The sequence below is a fragment of the Dasypus novemcinctus genome, chromosome 12 (genome assembly GCF_030445035.2).
Source record: "Dasypus novemcinctus isolate mDasNov1 chromosome 12, mDasNov1.1.hap2, whole genome shotgun sequence".
Classification (NCBI taxonomy): Eukaryota; Metazoa; Chordata; class Mammalia; order Cingulata; family Dasypodidae; genus Dasypus; species Dasypus novemcinctus.
Window position 1 is genome coordinate 34,762,102 of NC_080684.1, and position 15,990 is coordinate 34,778,091.

The 15,990-nt window shown below is 40.3% G+C and overlaps 1 protein-coding gene across 2 annotated transcripts in view; it reads right to left on the reverse strand.

The window, feature by feature from the left end:
• SLC4A8 (solute carrier family 4 member 8) overlaps positions 1 to 15,990 on the reverse strand; it is an 84,234-nt gene that overhangs the window by 11,342 nt on the left and 56,902 nt on the right. For both annotated transcript variants that reach the window (XM_058308206.2, XM_058308209.2), the window contains 6 exons: positions 15,610 to 15,723; positions 13,075 to 13,236; positions 11,969 to 12,220; positions 8,997 to 9,065; positions 2,461 to 2,634; positions 1,297 to 1,434 (listed from right to left, as the gene is read on the reverse strand). In XM_058308206.2, the coding sequence (XP_058164189.1) occupies positions 1,297 to 1,434; positions 2,461 to 2,634; positions 8,997 to 9,065; positions 11,969 to 12,220; positions 13,075 to 13,236; positions 15,610 to 15,723 (909 nt within the window). The remainder of the gene's footprint in view (positions 1 to 1,296; positions 1,435 to 2,460; positions 2,635 to 8,996; positions 9,066 to 11,968; positions 12,221 to 13,074; positions 13,237 to 15,609; positions 15,724 to 15,990) is intronic.

The following is a 15,990-nucleotide window of genomic DNA, read 5'->3' on the forward strand; positions in this document are numbered from 1 at the left end:
TTTTTGTACAACATTCCATTGTAATATATTTGGTATAATTTCCCTTTTTGTTGTTATTTTGTATAATACCATAATTAAAATTCTTTGTCTACATTGCTGATTATATCCTTAGAATACATCCAAAAATTGCTGATTATATCCTTAGAATACATCCAAAAATTAAAGTTGCTAGGCTAAAGGGCATATATATTTTTAAGGTTCAATTTCTAAACTTCCATCTAAAAAACTTATCCAATTTTCACTCTCATTTGCAGTATATGAGAAAGTCCATTTCCAATCATAGTCTTGCCAGCACAGGTTACTTTTTATCTTTTTAAAAGTATTTGCCAACACGATAAGTGGGAAAAAAATGTGGTCTTCTTGTTTAAATGTCCATTTCTCTGATTATTAATGGGAATTAATTTTTTATCAGCCATTTGTATTTCTCCTTGTTGACTTACCTATGTCCATTGTTCATTTTTGTTTTTATTACTTTATAAGAATTGTTTGAATAGTAAGAATATTAATGCTTGCTTCAACTTGTGTCTTATTTTAAAATTTAGTTTATAGAGTTTTTGGATGCTTGAAAGCTTTACATTTTATATAGTGAATTACACTAATTTTCTCTTTAAGTATTTCTTCCATTGCTTTTATGCTTGCAGTCCTAATTGTTAAAGCTGATTTAATAATATAACATTTCAAAAATTCAAGATATGAGAGGGAAATGTCCTTTAAGATGCATTTTGAAAGACACTATTCAGGCACTAACTGCATCTGGTAACACTTCCCTGATCGTTCACTCCATAGTATTTTCATTTTGCTATGCATCCATTCTTTGCACATCTAAGCCATTTATTGAGGGTCCATTATGTGGATGGCAGATGCCACATGCTAAGGGAAATGAGAGAGGACAGCAAGTTACCTTTGCATGGTACTGACCACAGCACCATCAGCAATTAGATGCATAACAAATCCTCTCAGAAAACAATAGATTTCATACATTTGTCAAATTAGACTTTTTGGAAGAACATGAGCTGTCAGAGCTAAGAGAAAGAGCAGATTTGATGTTCACATTCTAAGTGTGAATTTGGTAAGTAGATTGTAGGCACACAAAGGGGAAAAAAACAACTCGCTATCAAATCTGAAAAGGAAGGGCAAAAAGGAACAAGAAACAGCTGAGAACATCTTTGAGGCGATCTTCCCAACTCCTAAATATAACCCTCAGGATTCCAGACATGCTGACTTTTCATGTGACCCTTTGTGTGTTCTCTAACTTGAGGCTGCCCCAAAGTGCAGAGTTGATGCAAGGACTATGACCTCTTCCTCCTTGGCTTTCTTTTTGGCATCATCCAACTTCTTCTTCTTGCTTTCAGGCATGAGATCATCTAACCAGCTCAGCTCTCGCTTAGAGAAACAGAGATCCATGACTTTCCTGACAAAGACCAAAGCCAAAACCTGAAGAAAAATCAAGAAAGATAGTGGACTTAAAAGCAAAATCTAGATTTCACAGGAGACTAGGACATTTCAAGCAAAGTAAAACTCATAATAAACATAATTGTTACCATTTATTGAATTCCCTCTTTGTGACAGGTTTTAAGGTAAGTATTTCCATAAAATAATATATTTAACTATCATCATAATAACCCTGAAACTTAAAAGCAATTAGTAATTCAATTCCCTCATTGAGGAGAGAAACGCTTCATCTTCCAGCTGCCGTTCCCTGGCTTGGGTTCAGCAGAAAAAGCTACAGGGCAGCAAGGGGGTGGAGAGCCTCTCCAGAAGCACTGCCACATGGGGCTAGTCACACCCAGCCCAAGCCTGTCTTGCCATGAGAGGAGAGAACCTTGAAGGACCATCTTTATTTCCTTGAAACTTTGCCTGTACACTAACCCTCCCAAAACTTGGCTTTATGCCTGCATCATGCATTACTAGATGGCCAGGCCAGAGAACAGAGCATTTTGTCTCTGCTCTCTGGCCTGGCCTGACACTTATTTTATGGATAAAGAAATTGAGACACAGAGAGAGGAAGTGACTTGCCTAAAATTTGACAGCAAATTTCCTCAATAGAAACTTATGTAAGAATCTCTTCAGGACAGGTCTAGGTTGCTTCAACTGCTGCTCCACTTTCTTTCCACAGGGCCATTTTTGCCAAAAGGGAACCAAGAATAACAACAGAATGACCTACCTGGATGAACTGCTATTCACTAGCTATATCTGGTGGCTGGACAAGGAATGAGGCTAGTCAGGCCCATTACACTCAACCACATTTCTCCCTATTTTAGCAACTACTTCCCCAATTAATCCAAAATTGGTCAATCCCTTCCAGGTGAACCCAGGAATTGCTATTTCTTTAGCCAAATGCTCAGCCCCTGACCGTAACACCCAAATCCAGAGTCCTATATGCATTCTGACAAAACTGAGAAACCCATCAGTAGAGAATGCTACTGCTGCAGAGACCAAATAAAAAAATAGAAACCTCACCATCATTGGGAAGACAATGGCTGCTGGAGATGCCTTGATAACCCAGAGCAGGACGAGGCAGGTGAGCTGGATGAGGGTGAAGAGGTGTACTTTGCGCAGTGGCACATGCCGCAGGTAGATAAAGTCTGGCTGGTGCTTCGCAGGCATCCCAAAGAGCTTTAGACGGTCAAAGAACTGAAAGGAGGAAATCAGCATTTATTATCAGGAGCTTTCTATGTACCAGAAGCTTGTTATACCCATTCACATCTATTACATCACCTGCTTGACATGGTAGATAACACTGTTTCACTGGTCAGAAATGGAAACTGAATCTGAGAAAGAACAGAATTTGGCCACGGTTGGGAAGTGGCAAAGTCAAGAATTAAATCCATCTTTTCTAATTCTAGTTTCAAAGTTCTTTCCTCTAACTCACACTATGGCACTGAGAGAGATCATTTTTAGAGTGTGTTGAAAACAAAATAAACCAATTGTAACTTTCTGCTTGCTGTCAAAATCAAATCACTTACTTTTTCTTTGAGGATTCTAGAGGTCTTCACTAATTACTTATGGTAAAAACATAAAATGAGGGAAGCAGACTTGGCCCAATGGATAGGGCATCCGCCTACCACATGGCAGGTCTGTGGTTCAAACCCCGGGCCTCCCTGACCTGTGTGGAGCTGGCCCATGCACAGTGCTGATGCGTGCAGGAAGTGCTGTGCCACGTAGGGGTGTCCCCCGTGTAGGGGAGCCCCACACCCAAGGAGTGCACCCTGTGGGGAGAGCCGCCCAGTGCAAAAGAAAGTGCAGCCTGCCCAGGAATGGTGCCGCACACACGGAGAGCTGACACAACAAGATGATGCAACAAAAAGAAACACAGATTCCCGGGGCCGCTGATAAGGATAGAAGCGGTCACAGAAGAACACACAGTGAATGAACACAGAGAGCAGACAACGGGGGGGGGGGGAATTAAAAAATAAAACAAAATGAAACCTCATAACATTCTGGATATAGAAAGTATGATCAACCTTATACCATAAAAAGGAAAACAGAGTCAGAGAGATTAAATAAAATGTCGAAAGTCACATTAGAGGCCAGTGTATAAGAAGGAATGACCATTGGACTTTCCAAAAAAATAAAGAGGAGGCCCCACCATGATCAAGATGGTAAAGTAAGATTCTTCAGGGCTCTCTGCCCCCAACAGAAACTTTGAACAACCAATGAAAACTAGCAGAAACTTTGAACAACCAATGAAAACTAGCAGAAACATATTTTTCAAAGCCCCAGAAAACAAAGGGTTACAATAACAGGGCAAGCACTGAATCAAGAAAAAGACTACTTAAAAGTGGTAGAATCTTGTGGCAGCCTGACTGGCCACATCCCCATCCCATACTGGCTTTGCACAGAGCCAGCCTGCACTCCCAGTACGGATTCCTGGTCTCAGTCCTGGAGGGAGAAGAGTAACCCTTGTGCACAAGCTGAGAGCATGTATGTCTAGCCCAATCTGTCTGTTAAGGCCTGAGGGACTGGCAGTCCCAGAACTTGCCCTATGTGTAGAAGTCAGTTCACAGAGCTCTCCTACAGAATGCAGTGGAAGAGCAGTCAAGTTATGTTGCTTAGAGCAAGAGACTGCAGGCTGTAGGACATAGTGCAATGCGAGGGCCCATGAGGGAAAAGGAAATACTTGGAACCATGTAAATGGGGGAATTCCTAAGGCCAAACATACATGCCCAAGACAAGATGCACGTGCAGAAAGGATGAGGGAGGCTCCTACATTTTGGCCTGGAGCTATTCTCTGAACTCATTGCATGGATAAGCCCTGGAAGGAGAACACTTGCATGGTAAATCTGCAAAGAGTAAAAAAGGTGTTTTTTTGTTATTTTTAGCTCCTGGCACTTAAGGAAAGCTCTGTTGTAACACTAGCATCTTAAGGACAGATGCCTCAGAGTCTAAATCTCAGTGACAATGCATTAAAATATCAAAACGTCCAAGTTTCCAAAAAAGCTACAAATGATACAAAGAAACAGGAAGTGATGGCCCAGGCAAAGGAGATTAAAGCATTAGAAAATCTCAATAACGATGACCAACCTGGGACATACCAGACAAAGACTTTTTAAAAGTGGTCCTAAATATGCTCAAAGAGCTAAAGGAAACACATGAACAAAGAACTAATGGAAATCAGGAAAAGGATAGATGAAGAAAAAGAGGATACCAATAGATATGGAAATTATGAAAAGGAACCAAATAGAACTGAAGACCATAATAAAAAAAAAACAAAAATTCCCTACAGGGGTTCAAAAGCAGATTGGAGCTGGCAGAAGAATGAATCAGAGGGGAGTGGATATGGCTCGGGTAACTGGGCTTCTGCCTACCACACAGGAGGTTCTGGCTCAGATCCTGGTGCCTCCTAAAGAAGACACTGGGGGAAGCAGATGTGGCTCAAGTGATAGGGCTTCTGCCTACCATATGGGAGGACCCAGGTTCAATCCCTGGGGACTCCTGGTGAAAAAGAAGAGAAAGCTTGCCTGCATGGCAAGCCAGTGCCCACATGGTGAGCCAAGTGCCTGTGCGGTGAGCTGAGTGCCCATGTGAGTGCCTGCATGAGTGCCCACGCAGTGAGCTGAGCTCCCATGCGAGTGCCCATGTGCAAGCCAGTGCCCATGTGCTGAGCCAGTGCCCACGCAGGTGAGTCACACAGCAAGATAATGAGAGATGAAGGGGAGAGTCAAGGTGAAGTGCAGCAGAAATCAGGAACTGAGGTGGCGCAGCTGACAACTCTCTCCACATCAGAGGTCCCCAGGATTGAATCCTGGTGAATCCTAGGGGAGAAAAAACAAGAGGAGAAGACAAAAAGAGAAACAGCTATGGAAATCACACAGCGAATGGACACAGACAGCAAAAACAGCAGGGCAGGGGGAGGGGCAGGGGAAGGGGGAAAATAAATCTTTAAGAAAAAAAGAAGACAGTGGGCTGGCATGACAGGCAGGTGTGGTAAGCTGACACAACAGGAGACACAAGAGGGAACATAATGAGAGACACAACAAAGCAGGGAGCAGAGGTTCCTGGTGCCTCCTAAAGAAAGTGCGCTGATGCAATAGGCAGGCATGGAGAGCTGACATGACAAGATGATGCAACAAGAGACGCCGGGAGGAAAAACAATGAAAGACACAACAAAGCAGGGAGCAGAGGTGGCTCAAACAGTTAGGCACCTCCTTCCCACATTAGAGGTACTAGGTTTGGCTCCTGATGCCTTTCTAAAAAGAAACAAGGAAGACAAACACACATGGCAAGTGTAAATAACAAGGGGGGTGGGGAGAAATAAATAAAATAAAATAAAACTTAAAAAAAAATCAGAGATCTTGAAGATAAGACCATTGAAATCATCCAGTCTGAGGAGTAGAAAGAAGGAAGAACAAAGAAAAGTGAACTGAGTCCGAGGAATCTGTGGGAAACCATCAAGAGTATCAAAAATATGCATTGTATGGGCACCAAAAAGAGAAGAAACAGAGAAAAGGACAGAGAGGATACTAAAAAAAATAGTTGAAAATCCCCAAATCTAACAAAAAGACATGAATAGATAGATCCAAGATGCTCAATAAACTCCAAACAGAATAAAGCTAAATAGAGTCATGCAGTAGCATATTATAATTAAACTGTCAAATGCCAAAGCAAGAGAATTCTGAAAGCCCACAAGAGAAAAGCAACATGTCATATACAAGTGGGCCTAGATAGATTAAGAGCCAATTTCTTATCACAAACCATGGAAGCAAGAAGGCAGGGAGATGACAAATTGAAAGTGCTAAAAGCAAAAAACCGCCAAACAAGAATTCTGTATCCAGCAAAATTGTCCTTCAAGAATAAGACAGAGATTAAGATACTCCCAAAATAAGCAAAAACGGAGTGAGTAGCCCAGGCCTACATGAGATGCTAAAAAGAGTTCTGCAGGTTGAAAGGAAATGACACTAGACAATATATTATAGCTACATGAAGAAATAAAGATCTCCAATGTGGATACATATAAATGCCAGTGCTATTGTATCTTTGGTTTATAACTCCACTTATTACTTCCTTCAGGACCTAAAAGGTGAATACATAAATGTAATAAGAAATCAGTGGTTTTGGATATAATGTATAAATGTAATTTGTGACAAGAAGAGGGAAGGAAGGGAGGGGTATAGGAATATAGTTTGTATATGCTATTTTTTTTTTTAGTATTATCTTTTTTTTCAGAGATTTATTTACTTATATTCTGTTTGGGAAGAAGGGAAAGTTTTAGTAATGGAGAATGGTGAGGGAACCCATTGAATGGTATGCTTGGGAATAGCTGAGATAGAAAAAATTATGTTGTATATATGTTCCCACAATTAAAAAAGGAAATAAAGAAAGAACAACTAAGGAGACAATGACAATTAAATGCAATACATGATTCTGAATGGGATCTAGCAAGGGAGGAGAAAAGGTTCTAAGGAACTTTATTGGGACATATGAAAAATTGAATATAGACTGTAAGCTTAATATCAATATTAAATTTCTTGAACTTGATAACGGCACTTCAGGTGGTTACATAAGTAAGTATCCTGAATATCCTTGTTCTTAAGAAAATGTTCATGGCAGTATTGTGTTCGAGGAGCATGATATATACAACCTACACTGAAATGTAAAAATGGATTGATAAATAGATGGATAGCTGATAGGTGATAGAGAGGCAGATAGATAGAATGACATAGCAAAGTGACAAAATATTAAAACTGGTGGATCTGGGTATCTGGGGGTAAGCGGATATTGGATTATGGGGTTTGTATTATTTTGTAACTATGCTGTAAGTTTGAAAGTATTTTAAAATAAAGTGTTAAACACTGAAAAAAATAAAGAACCAGTCACTAATAAAGAAGCTAAGTTATCATATCACCTGAGGTGCCCAAGATATCGATGATAAGCTCCTGATCTCTCTGTTTGAAGGATTCAGAGGAATGAATTGATAGATGGGAAAAGGCAAAGCAAGACAGAAGTGACATCTGCTTATGTGAAGCAACCCCCAGTACTTTCCAATCTCTTCATCAATTCCCCCAAAGTTAAACCCTTATAGAGTGGGTCATAGACACACTCAGCCTGATATTAGTGAGGGAAGAGGACAATTAGATTCTTGACAAACCTTTCAGATCCAAGTTTTCCAGCACCTAGCAAAGCACCTAGAGTTTCCTAAGTACCCAATAATTGTCTGTTAAATAATTGATTATTAAAACCATAACTTCAAGCCAGGCCACCCTGGAAGTCTCTCTATCCTCAACCCAACATGTCAGTATTTTGCCCCATAGTCAAAGAAATGTCTGAAATAGCAAAACTGAAAAGACTAGGAAATTGTTTATCAAGCTCTGGTTTGTGATTCCCCTGGGAGGCCATCCCTCCTGGGTCAGGACAAGTGAGCTGACAGCAAAACACCATTGCCCTAAAGACTTGAATAGACATTTCTCCAAAGAAGATATACAAATAGCAAAAAAGCTCATGAAAAGATATTCAACATCATTAGTTATTAAGGAAATGCAAATCAAAACCACAATGAGAAACTGTTTCATACCCATTAGAATGGCTACGATTTAAAAATGGAAAATTACAAGAGTTGGAGAGGATATGGAGAAATAGGGACACTTATTCATTGCTGTTCGGAATGTGAATTGGTGCAGCCACTGTGGAAAGCAGTTTGGTGGTTCCAAAAAAGTTAAGTATAGAATTACCATTTGACACAGCAATCCCACTTCTGCATATATACCCGAATACATTGAAAGCAGAGACTTGAATAGATTGTTTACACACTAATGTTCAAAGTGACATTATTCATAATTGCCAAAAGATGGAAGCAACCCAAGTGTCCATTAACTGATGAATGGATAAACAAAATATGATATATATAAACAATGGACTATTATTCAACTGTAAAAAGGAATGAAGTTCTGGTACATGTAACAACATAGATGAACCTTGAAGACATGTCGAGTAAAATAAGCCTGATGTGAAAGGACAAATATTGTATTATCTGACTGATAGGAAATAATTAGAATAAGAAAATTCATCAAGTCAGAATCTAGAATTTAGGTTACCAGGGGATGGGGAGGGAATAGGGAATAGAGTGTTTAGGCTTAAAATGTATAGAGTTTCTATTTGGGACAATGGAAAATTTTTAGTAATGGATGGAAGTGATGATAGCACCACATTGTGAACATAATTAACAGCACTGAACTATATATTTTAATGTGGTTAAAGGGGGATATTTTAGGTTGTATATACAGTACAAGAATTAAAAAAAAATTTTTTTTTAATCCATAGAACTGCACAACAAAAACAGTGAACCCAAAGTTAAACCATGGACTATAATAATAGTACAATTACAAAAATGTTCTTCAAAAAAAAAAGTTCTTTCATCAATTGTAACAAATGTACCCTACTAATGCAAGGTGGGAATCCTATCTTTTACTCATGATTGTTCGATAAACCCACAACTTCTCTAATAAAAAATAAAAGAAAATGGGAAAAGAAGACATTGCCCTGACTGAACCACGTAATACCTGAATTCCCTGTAATGAAGAAACTCCCATGTAGAGGAAAACTCCATAGAGTACTGGCATCGGAATAAACTAGAGACAAAAGGGCAGAAAGACCAGAAATTAAATTTGGAATCAAGAATAGCACACTCAAGACCATGTAAAATTTTAAATCTTCAAGAAGGAAACAAATTCACAAAACTGCTCCATAAACACATTCATTTATGTTGCCTAGTCATGATTTAGAAGTAGAAGCAAAAGCAGAAGCTGACAATGATAAAAATCATTTTGTTCTGAAATGATCACACCAAATAGTATAATCTGCTCTTGGTTAAAGCATAGGCCTAACATATCTTACCCCTGTCTGGCTCTTTCTGATCTATGGGGAGGGGCTGGAAGACACACACAAGCACACATGCACGCATACACCTCTTTTACAGACTGATGCTTTTTTAGTCTTTTGTAATCACACAATCATCTCCTCTGGGTTTTTGGTGTATTTTAACCTAGACTAAAAAGTTTCCTGGTTTCCTGACCAGAGATTTGAGGGTGGGGAGGTATCTTTTCAGAGAAAGAGTCATTTCGGGGGAAATATTATTATATTGCATTCGAATACACGTATAACACTTGAATATAATTTTCCTAAATACTTTCACATCTATCAACCTAGGTAATCTTTTTTTTTAAAAAAAGATTTATTTTATTTATTTCTCTCCCCTTCCCCTGTTGTCTGCTCTCTGTGTCCATTCGCTGTGTGTTCTTCTGTGTCCGCTTGTATTATCTGGTGGCACTGGGAAACGACATCACTTTTTTTTTGTTGTTGCATCATCTTGCTGCATCAGCTCTCTGTGTGTGCAGCACCACTCCTGGGCAGGCTGTGCTTTTATCATGTGGGGTGGCTCTCCTTGTGGGGCACACTCCTTGCACCCTGCATGGCATGGCACTCTTTGCACACAGCAGCATTGCGTGCAGACCAGCTCACCACACGCGTCAGGAGGCCCTGGGGATTGAACCCTGGACTCTCCATATGGTAGACGGACACTCTATCAATTGAGCCATGCCCGCTTCCCCCTAAGTAATCCTCAGAGTAACACTATGAGGTAGGGAAAGAAGCCTTTATTATCAAGGCAAGGATAATCTCACAGCTGAAGACTAAACTTGACTTGCTTTTTTCCTGAAGCTAAGAACATTTCCAGACATATTTCTGTCAAAATTAGAAAATCCCATTGGATTTCATGTCACTCAAGCTCTAGAATGAGTCGACTTCTCAGTGTGGTGATAACTTCATTTGTAGAACTTTGAATGGTGTCCTAGAAAAATTCTCCTGCCACAGTTACAGGAAGGCCAGGTAAAGTTCCCCTACCATGGCTTGGTGGTTAGTCCTAGAGGAGCAGGAGACATTGGACTCCTCCAGATAGCATCTAGACTAGGGTGGGGGTCGGAATGGGGGCAAAGGGTAAAAGGGGACAAGTGGCATGAGGAGAGGTGGCAATGTTGAGCGGAAAGGGGATGGGAAAATTGTTCAGAATTCTTTACCATCTGTCTCAATTCTCACCCTTGAAGGCACTTGCAGTGCAGGCCCTAGTGATAGAAGAGTCGCCAAAAAGAGTAATAGGAAAGGAAATGCTCCACAATGGATGGGGCTTGGCAACATGGGCAGAGAATTTTCCTTTTCACCCCTTTTTCTCAGGTGCATCCTTACACCCACACACAAAAAATCACAATATTCTCATTTTTTCAAAGTCTCTTCTATCTCCACAAAAAACTTTAACCACACTTCTCATACTGGTCTTTGCCTCTTTTTCTGCTCTGCTTCACACAGCAACTTCTTGAAAAAGTTGTTGGCACATATACTCTTTATTCCTTACTTCCTGTTCACTCTCTTCAGCTCCCTGTAGGTCGACTTCTACCCCATTATTCTACTAAATCTACTCTTGTCAAATCAAATTAGATCTCTATGTTGCCAGAGCCAATGGCTTTGTTTTGGTCTTCGTCCCTTGACTTTCAAGATCAATGCTGTTGACTCCCAAATTTCTATCTTTAGTCCAGAACCCATCACTCAGATGCCTCTCAGACATCTCACCCAAAATCTACCCACTGCTTCACCCTTCCCAAAAGCACTTTCACCTTCCTGCAGTCTTCTCCATCTTAATAAATGCCAATACTCTCTACCCATATAGTCAAATCAGGAACTTGCCAAACTCTGATTTTTCCATTTTCTTCACCCCATTCCACAGTCAGTCAATCACCAGGTCCTTGATTCTGAATCCAAGATATACAGAAGTCACACCTTTTTATGCATCCCTATTACCACCTTCCTTATCCAAGCTAGCAACATCTCTCATCTATTAACAGCTTAACTGGTTTCTTTGTTTATTTCCTTCTCTCAATCTGAAAAAGCTTCTCTAGGCAGCAGCTAGATTGATCTTTTAAAAATACTAACTGGATCATGTCCTTCTCTTATTAAAAACTCTTCAAGGTTACCTTTACTGTGGTCCACAAGGCCCTACATGATCAGGCCCTGCCCACCTCCCACCCTCACCTCATTCTGCACTAGACCTGACTCAGCACCCTTGAGCCACAAGACCCTGATATTTCCTAGAACATACTGCATCCTTCCTACCCTAGGACTAGACTGCGTTTTTCCCCTTCCATCACCCCCATCCCCATCTTGTTGGCATGGCTAGTTCCACCTCATCTTCAAAGCAACCTCCCAAGAGAGGCCTTCTCTGACCCCCAAAACTAATACAGTACCCTCTTATTCTCTATAGCATCATATAGGACTATGTCTCTTTTTTTTTTTACATCACTTACTGCATTCTGTAATTACCATGTTACCATGTTTGCTTTTCTAATTACACATTATCTGTCTTTCCCCATTAGAATAAGCTTTTTCCAGGCAGAATTTACATGTGTATCTGCTTGTTGTACCACTGTATTCTCAGCACCTATTAGCATACATTCAATATTTTCCAAATGAATGAATGAATGATTACCTTTAAAACAGTTGTCATGAAGACTGAGCAGCCCATCAGCACAAAGATCATAAGGCCTGTCACTCTCTGCTCTCGGATGCCTAAGAACTTGGGCTGTTCTCCAGGAGCAGAGCACTCAGATTCCAGTTTGAGGCTGTTCACATGCGTAATAGACAGGACAGTTGCAGCCACAAACCAGGGCAGGCCCATGATGGAGCAGACACCCAGCATGATGGCCACCATCAGCAGGTCCAGGTGATAGCCACAGCCTTTCTATGGGAAAACATGGGAACAGAGTGAGTTAAGGGTCTCAGGCTCAAAGTAGAGAGGGGTATATGGATAAGGAAGAAGGGATCCAGGTATTCCAGAAGAGTTTTGTAACCAGGAAGATAAAGGGAAACCTTAGCCTGTTCTATACATGCCAGATCCATGTTTTTCCAATTGCCCGCAGATTTCACCCTGTGTCCCACACATTCAAATCTACCTTTCCGTGGCAGAGCAGTCAGACACCAAGGCACTTCTTGACCATTCTAGAAGGTAGACACCACAGGAGTTGGAGATAAATGTCCTGATCGGGTGCTTACAACACACCCCCAGATCTTTGCTAGATTTGGATGTTGCATAATTTGAGTAGAGAAAAAATGGAGATGGAGTCACAAAGCTTCTGACTGAAAAATGTGCTGGAATTAACACCACCTCCCTAGGATCCTTGGGCTCAAGGTTCAATCTGGTAACCCCAGCAATGAACACCAATGGGAGAATACCTGACTGTAGGAAACAGGACCCAGGTTCTGACTTGAATCTCAGGAAGACAAACTGTACAGCTGCCTCACCCAGAGCATGTGGCTCTATCTGGACCACCAGGATCTCTGCCCACATACTTTCCTTGAAGGTTTGAGAGGAGAGTAATGAAGTCCAAGCTTCTTTATTATCCCATCAGGCTCCACTCTAAATCTTATCTCCAAACAAATCTTTGTCATTAATACAGGGAACAGAAACCCGTTATTAGCCCTGTCCATGACTGCTCTTATCCAGGCCCTATAATTTCTGGTCTAGATGGGCTTGCCCTAAAATTAAAAAGTGTAAAAGGCTACCATTAGTCCTTCTAGGTCAGAATGTCTTGTTACCTTGAGCTTGTGTTCCTTCCTGTTAATGATGACAGCTGTGATCTGCTGGTCCATAAATATTAAGATAGTGCAGAGAAGAGCTGGAATAATTGCAGCTATCACAGTCCACCAGGGATTTGGGCCAATGGGACTGATAATCCACCCCCGATCATCCCTTGTAGGCTAAGGGAAAAAAAAACCCAAGCTTTATTTGTATTTAAAAATACCTTTGGTCATTAGAGTAAAGCAGATCAAATTGAATCACAATATTCACATTTCTTTTGATTCTTCAAAGAGACACCTCCAAAAAAAAAAAAAGAAAAAAGAAAAGAAATATTGCAACTTCTCAGGAAATCTGTGACCTTGTTCTAAATCCCCTTTGAAACTGTCAATCCTCAATTATCAACTTCCTGGGGAATATTCATTAATCCTGCGTTTCCTTCCACCTACTCCCATAAACCCTTATAAACAGAGAAAGCAAGGTCATCTCAACATTAGCCCGAGTAAATAAAATAAAACAAGAAATCTGTTGTCAGGAAAAAATTTTAATGATTCCCAAAGACAAACATAAATAGCTCTATTCTCCCCTCCAGAAGCCATATAATATATCTACAGTACAGATAAAGGCAAAGTGGAGCCAGTTGCATTGAAATTCGTGGGCTTAAATTAGATCAGTCTAGAGGCCTTCTCCTATTAGCAATGAAACAAGGTCTAGGCATCAGAGACCTAAGAAGGACTCAAGATTGCTGAACTTGTTTGATCCAGGATGCTCTCCAATGCTCCTGCAAGACTGCTGTTCATAAGTCTTAATGGAGAGTTTCATGACATACCTAAACTCTTCTAGATCCTCAAAACTCCTCAAGGTACTCTGGGTGAAGGCAGACAAAAGGCCAATGATATGAATTGGCCCAGAAATGACCCAAACTCAATGCACAAAGCAAAGGCTGCTCAGTCCAAAGCATTTGGTCCCATATTTGTTATAACTCTAAGACTCAAAGACTTCAATACCACCACCAAGTCCCAAATTATTAATGGGCTATGTTTTAAAAGTTTTCAGAATCTATGTTTCCTTAGTAACAACATTTTGTAGCTGGTAGTTAAGTTCTTAGGGTAATACAAAAATAATTAAACCCTTAAAGGCATTAGCCCACTAGTAATGATACTAGCCTATAGATTGGGTCCTGGAGTTGGGGCCATGTAGTTTAATGGGGACAGAAGAAAGAAGAAAATTTCTTTTTCCTGGAAGTAGGGCCTGCCATGAGCAACACTGTCTCTAATATTCTCCCATTTCCCTTTTTCTTCTCTCTCCTACCTCAAGGGAGACTTTGCCCCAGATGTCCCAAAATGCAATGGCTCTTGACTGTCTTAAGCCTTCCCATCAGGGCACCTTTCCAAGGACTGTTTAATGGTTCCCAAATTACCTATTTTTACAACAAAATCTATTCCTCCTGAAGGGCTGATCTCAGCTCGGTATTAGAAAGAAAGCTGACTGTGCTCATTCACCCAGAGGAGAGAATGATGTAATCTCAGAGATACTATATTTTTAAAGAGGGTGTTTGTTAATCCATAAATTTCTAGCTGGTGGCATTTCAGTGAATTTAACAAAACAAAATGAAAAACTTTTAGGCTATATGGAAAAAAGATATTTTTAACCAGGACTGCTTTAGGGAGGGAGAGAGAGGGAAAAAAACCCCAACAAAACAGAAGGCGAAGGCCAACTGTACAGGGCATTTACAAGGCAAGATTGCCTTCATTCCCATGCACCTTCTCCTCTTGGCCTCCCTATCAGGTCCACTCACTTCTTTTATGACTCTTCTCAGCACCCTAGAGAAGCCCAGTTATTCTCTCCTTTCTATACTGTGGGTATCTATGGAACTAAGCTAAACTCCTCCCTCTTCTGTTACTCAAGTGGTGCCCCCAAACTGAAACACATTTGGAGTCTGCATATATTGATTGTTGTTTTCTTATAGTTTCTTAAAAAACATAGATTATAGGGATTTACATAACAAAATAGGGTTGAAGGGATGTCATTACTATTCCAGCAGAGTCGCTAGACCTCGATGAGGCCCCTCTTAGTTCCACTCCCCTCGGCCAGCTTACCTCTTCCTCGAGGGGAGGGGCTGAGTCTCTAAGCTCTTTCACTCTTGTGTAAAGGCCCAGCGCCCTTACACAGTTGGTGCACAATGAAAATACTGCTAGCCAAACTTGTTCCAGGGACCCACACTTCCACAGAATCTGGTATGTATTTATGTAAATGTACATATTTCATTGTTTAAATCTTAAACCTATTAAAAACATTAAGTGTCATTAGTGGTAATAAATAATACTTTTTATTAATTAAACAGCTGTAGTGTTTTTGCTTCTCTGACTTTTCTAACTTGATCTCAGCCAAGGCTGAAGAGTTTGCTTTTCTGACTGGCAAGGCATGAACAGCAAGTTCCATTTGAAGGACTGCTTATGGTTAAGAAGGATATGGAGTGGCCTTCGAAATCAACTCGGGATCAGATTCTATGAGACTGACTACACAGGGTACCAGATACCCTGAGATTTATTTACCTTGAACACACTGGGAACTTGAAGCTTTGGTGATGGGACTCCAATCAAAAAATCAATAATCACCATTGTGAAGATAGTGAGGAAAACAGCAAAATCACTCACCATGGAACGTACCTGGCATAAGAAGGAATTTAAAAAGTATTTTAGGAGGTTAAATAGGGTAAAAAAGACTTTAGAGTTATAAAAGTTTTCAAAAATCTCAGAAGAATGCTTCATTACAGTTGAATTAATATGCACGTAGTTAAACAAGAATATGTTAATATATCCAAATTAATAATCCTTAAGTGTTGATAGGCTAGAGGAGAATGAACCCTCTCACAAGCTCTAACATAACCCACTCTGGCCTCTGAAGAATTGTGTTTGGAGCATTTAGGCCTAGGT